Here is a 4,868-nt window from a genome sequence, read left to right as displayed (position 1 = left end):
CGTTCCAGCCCCCCCCTGCCCACGGCGCTGGGGCTGCTTGCCCGGGGCAGCAGGGAGCCGGAGGGTTAGTTCCTACGGAGGTCTAATCTGAACCTGCTCTCCAACAACTTGTGGCCGTTATTCCTTGTTATCCCGGGGGGCGCTGGGGTGGTGCTGGGGGAAACAAGGTCTCCCCCAAACCCTTCTGGTCCCCCCTGGTGAGTTTATAGACAGTCACCAGGTCCCCCCTCAGCCTTCTCTTGTGGAGGCTGAACAGGTTCAGGTCCCGTCACCTCTCCTCGTAGGGCCTGCCCTGTTGTCCCCCGATCATGCGGGTGGCCTCCCCTGGACCCTCTCCATGCTGTCCACATCCCTCCTGAAGTGCAGCATCCAGAACTGGATGCAGTACTCCAACTGCGGCCTGACCAGTGTCACATAGAGGGGGAGGATCTCCTCCTTGGACCTGCTCGTGATGCATCTGTGGATGCAGGACAAGGTGCGGTTGGCCTTCCTGACCGCGTTCCCATATTGGCGGCCCATGTTCATTTCGGAATCAATAATGACTCCAAGACCCTTTTTGACTCTGCGCTGACGAGAAGGGAGTTCCCCAGCCTGTAGGTCTGCTGCTGGTCCTTCCCCCCCAGGTGCAGCACCTTGCACTTGTCAGTGTTGAAACCCATCCTGTTCTCATCTGCCCACCCCTGTAACCTGTCTAAATCTAGTTGTAGCCTGTCCCTCCCTTCTAGCGTGCCCACCTCTCCCCACATCTTAGTGTCATCCACGAATCTGAACAGGGTGCTTTTCACCCCCCGTCCAAGTTGCTGATAAAGATGTTGAATAGTACGGGCCCAAGAATCAAGACCTGGGGGACCCCACTGCCCACATCCCTCCAGATTGAAAAAGACCCGTCCACCACCATTCTCTGGGTGTGGCCCTCTAGCCATGTTTCAACCCATCTGACTGTGTAGGCATCAATGCCACAGTCGCCTAATTTTTTTTAATGAGAATTGGGTGAGAGACAGTGTCAAAGGCCTTCCTAAAGTCCAAAGAGACTACATCCACTGCTACACCTGCATCCAGGGATTTGGTGACCTGGCTGTAAAAGGCCACCAGGTTGGTCTGATAGGACCTGCCCCTAATGAATCCGTGTTGGCTGCCCCGAGCGTAATCTCCCCTGCTGGCCCCTTGCACATGTGCTCCTCGATAATTTTCTCAAAGAGCTTCCCCAGGACCGAGGTAAGACTAACGGGCCTATAGTTACCTGGGTCCTCCTTCCTCCCTTTTTTGAAAATGGGGACCACACTGACCCTTTTCCAGTCCTCTGGCACCTCATCAGAGCACCACGAGTGCTTGTAAAGCCACGCCAAGGGTCCAGCAATGACTCCTGCCAATTCCCTCAGCACCCTGGGGTGGAGAGCATCTGGACCTGCTGATGTGAACACATCTAGTCCTACCAGAAGTTCCCTAACTAGGCCCTCACTGCCCCTAGGCCTGTCTGTGCCTCTCCTGGGTCTGTCTGGAATCCCGGGGGAGGGGAGAAATGTCCCAGTCCCCTGCTCAGAAAAATGGAGGCAAAGAATTTGTTAAAGAGGTCAGCTTCTCATCTGGTGCAACCACCAGATTGCCAAGTGTGTCCTGCAGGGGCCTCACATTACCTGGTGCCTTCTTTTTACTCCCTATGTATTTAAAAAAGGACTTGTTATCTTTGATCCTGGTCGCTAGTCCTAGTTCTGCCTTAGCCTTCCTAACAGCCCCCTACAATCTCGAGCAATGGAGGTATAATCCTATAATCAATACATTTCTGTGCCTCAATTCTCTGCCCTGGGAAGCAGAAACACTAAGCTATGTCCACTGCAGTCTAAAACACCCCTCAAGCTATGTGTGTTCAGGTGACACACTCAGACAGGATCTCTTCCAAGTCAGTGCCAGGGCCAGGATTTGGATAAAATTGAAAACCATAATGCAAACCAGCTAGACAGGCCATCTCCAGCTGGGCTCTTCATCCCTCATGCTTAACAGAAGCCCACCCCACCTCTCCTTTTTCGCTGAAGACAAAGACCCTTCAGCTCCCTGCAGGGGTTGCAAAGAAGATGGAGCTGGACTGTTCTCAGTGGAGGCAGATGAGAAAACAAGGAGCAATGGGCTCCAGTTGCAGAAAGGAAAGTTGAGGTCAAGATACGTAGAAAAACCTCTCTATGTATAGGGTAGTAAAGCACTGGAACAGGCTCCCCAGAGAGATGGTGGGGTCTCCATCCTTGGAGGTTTTGAAGACCCGGGTAGACAAAGCCTTGTCTGAGATGACGTAGTTGGGGCTGGTCCTGCTGTGAGCAGGGGGTTGGACTGGATGTGACCCCTGAGGTCCCTTCAACCCTCAATGTCTGTGATTCTAAGATGGCCAAAAGCATTCACTCTACCTGCTGCTGTATGTGGATTTGAGAGAGCCGCTGCAGTTTGGTCGCGTGCTCAGGAACCGCTGCAAAGCAGAGAACAGAATTCAACTAGATACTCTGCATCAATGGGACTATTTAACCCTCATCTTGGGCTTTGCCTAACACATGTCTGCATCAGACGGAAGCTTTTAACAGCTCAGAGCACACTAACACAACCCATCCAGCCCTGTTATTGCCATTTAAAGGGCTGCAAGTTAACAGAGAAACATTTTGACATTTGCTTGAGGATCAGGACAAACTAAAAAACATCCCCTGGTCTGCCCTCTATTGCTTCCGCAATCTCAGTACATACATAGGAAATACGTGGCATATTTTTCATTCCTTTACCTACCAGCAGGCACTGACATGGTTGTTTTACTTTTTCCCAACGTAAGTCAAGGGGTTGTTACAAAGGACATCCGTCTTGGCCTCCATTTTACTCCCCCTAATAGTCAAGCTGAGTGTGCTCCTACTTCTCAGGGACAGTTACCAGCACAGAAGTACTCTGTGCATGGGCTCTAGGCCACTTGAACTCAGCCTCACCATCAAGTGATGGTACCATGGCCAAGACAGTACACTCAGACCTGTGCTGCAGAGGATGGTGGCCATGCAACTGATGGCACTGCACTGTTTTGGGCTCTGCAGCCTTCTCAGGGCTTGTCTCCAAGGGAGGGCAGGGCATAGCAGCCAAAGAGTAGCTAGTGCCTGTGAATTCACTCCCTAGTAAGTCCAATATTACTAGCTCCCCAGCACTGAGGCATGCTGCTGGCTGCAAACTCTTCAGATGTTGGACCTGCTAATGCACGGATGGGTAAAATACAGCCAGCAGATCCTGCTGCTCCCTGGGCATGCAGCTAGGCAGCCCAGGTAGCAGTGGTTCTTTCTGGCTGCTGCCGTCGCTGGCCCCAGCCCTCTAGTACTGGCAGGGACCCGCACGCACAGCCCTGCCCCCGTCCTGTCCCATGCCCACTCTGGACTCAGCCTGACAGAGCGAACCAGCTCTGGACTAGCCAGAACCTGCACACGCAGCCCCGCCCTGGCCCACACCTGCCCTGGACTCACCTGCCTACACTGAGCAACAGAGGGCTGTACCCCAGAACTGCCTATGTGGCCCATAGGCCCAAATAATTGCCCGTCACTATGCTAATGGCTCCCTTTCGGTATGAGGCAGACACCATTTCCATACGCTTTTCGGCACAAGGGCATAAGGAAATGGACGTTGCTCGAAGCAGCTTGCAACCATAAGGCGGCTGTGGGGGAAGGGGCATTACCTTTGATGTGGGCGCTGTCCAGAAACGGCTGGAGGTTACTCACTTGCTCCAGCAGAGCTGCCTGGGACAGGATGAACTGCTCCTCTGATGGAAAAAAGAGACACAGGAGGAAATGCAAGGAAGCAAGACACTACTTGAACTTCGAGGCACAAGGAAAAGAGGAGTTGCTTGGAGGAAAGGGGGAAAGAAAGTCACTGCAAATTGCACCTAAATCCTTTAAGCACAGTGATAATCGTTACCCGAGCAACTTTCAGGAAGCAGAGGCCCCTAACTGAAAACTTCAGCGTGTGGTTGGGGGGGCATTATCAGATGGAGATTCCTACCGCCACAGTCAAGGTGACTTGCCTCAAACTAAACCATACACGGGTGGAGGAGGAAGCCCTCAAAAGCACCAGGCATTCTTGCTCCCTCAACTAAAGCAACGTCTTGGGCTTTCAATCCATCTCCCTGGCACTAGGGGGCATCAGGGGAAACTCCACTGAAGTGACTGGGATCAGGGGCTCCCGGAGGGCCCAGGTCCTGCCTGCGCACAGCTACACAGGGCTGGACGTCGAGGCAGAGAGATTTAATCCCCACCTTGCCCCAAGCACTTTCTTCCCGACTCAGGCCAGGACAGACCGGGCAGCATTACTCTTCGATCGTCAGCAAAAGGGCAGGCACCTCCACAGAGGAGCAGGCCGCCCTCCCCGGCTGCACGGCCAGCTCTCGCTGGATGCTCGGCGGACTGCTTTTCTCCTCCCAGCTCATCCATCTCCGATCAGCAGCCGCAACACAGCGCTGGGACGCACCGGACACCAAAGACAGCGTTTCTTTTCTCAGCCCCCGATCAGAAATTGCACGAAAAGGTTTCCTTCCCTTTCGCCACTAACGACCCACTGACAAAAAAAAAAAAGTCTGTAACGGGCACGAACTTCATCACGTACCTGCCAAGATGAACTGCAGCTTCATGGCATCAGGGATGGCCATGCGATCGATGTACTGCGGGTCCAGGTATTTTATCACGTCTTCAACTGATGCGGTTTCAGGGAAGAAAGAGCAAAAGGGGAAATTACGAGATTTGCAAGTGCCGCCCGGTGCCAAACTGCACTGGCTACGGCGTTTTGTTGAAAAAAAATGCTGCGTGTACGGTATTTAACGCGGGAACACCGACTTCCACAGGACGGGGCTCAAAGATACTGTGGGGGTGAGC

General features: G+C 53.3%; 1 protein-coding gene across 1 annotated transcript in view; it reads right to left on the bottom strand.

Moving 5' to 3' along the window:
- The window catches only part of DCTN3 (dynactin subunit 3), a 13,039-nt gene that overhangs the window by 4,472 nt on the left and 3,699 nt on the right, over positions 1–4,868 (bottom strand). The window contains exons 2-4 of the mRNA XM_025207478.1: positions 4,603–4,795; positions 3,680–3,763; positions 2,394–2,452 (exon numbers count right to left, since the gene is read on the bottom strand). Coding sequence (XP_025063263.1) covers positions 2,394–2,452; positions 3,680–3,763; positions 4,603–4,795 — 336 coding nt within the window. The remainder of the gene's footprint in view (positions 1–2,393; positions 2,453–3,679; positions 3,764–4,602; positions 4,796–4,868) is intronic.

The sequence above is a fragment of the Alligator sinensis genome, unplaced genomic scaffold (assembly GCF_000455745.1).
Source record: "Alligator sinensis unplaced genomic scaffold, ASM45574v1 scaffold783_1, whole genome shotgun sequence".
Lineage (NCBI taxonomy): Eukaryota > Metazoa > Chordata > Crocodylia > Alligatoridae > Alligator > Alligator sinensis.
This window is presented reverse-complemented; position numbering and strand designations above follow the sequence as displayed.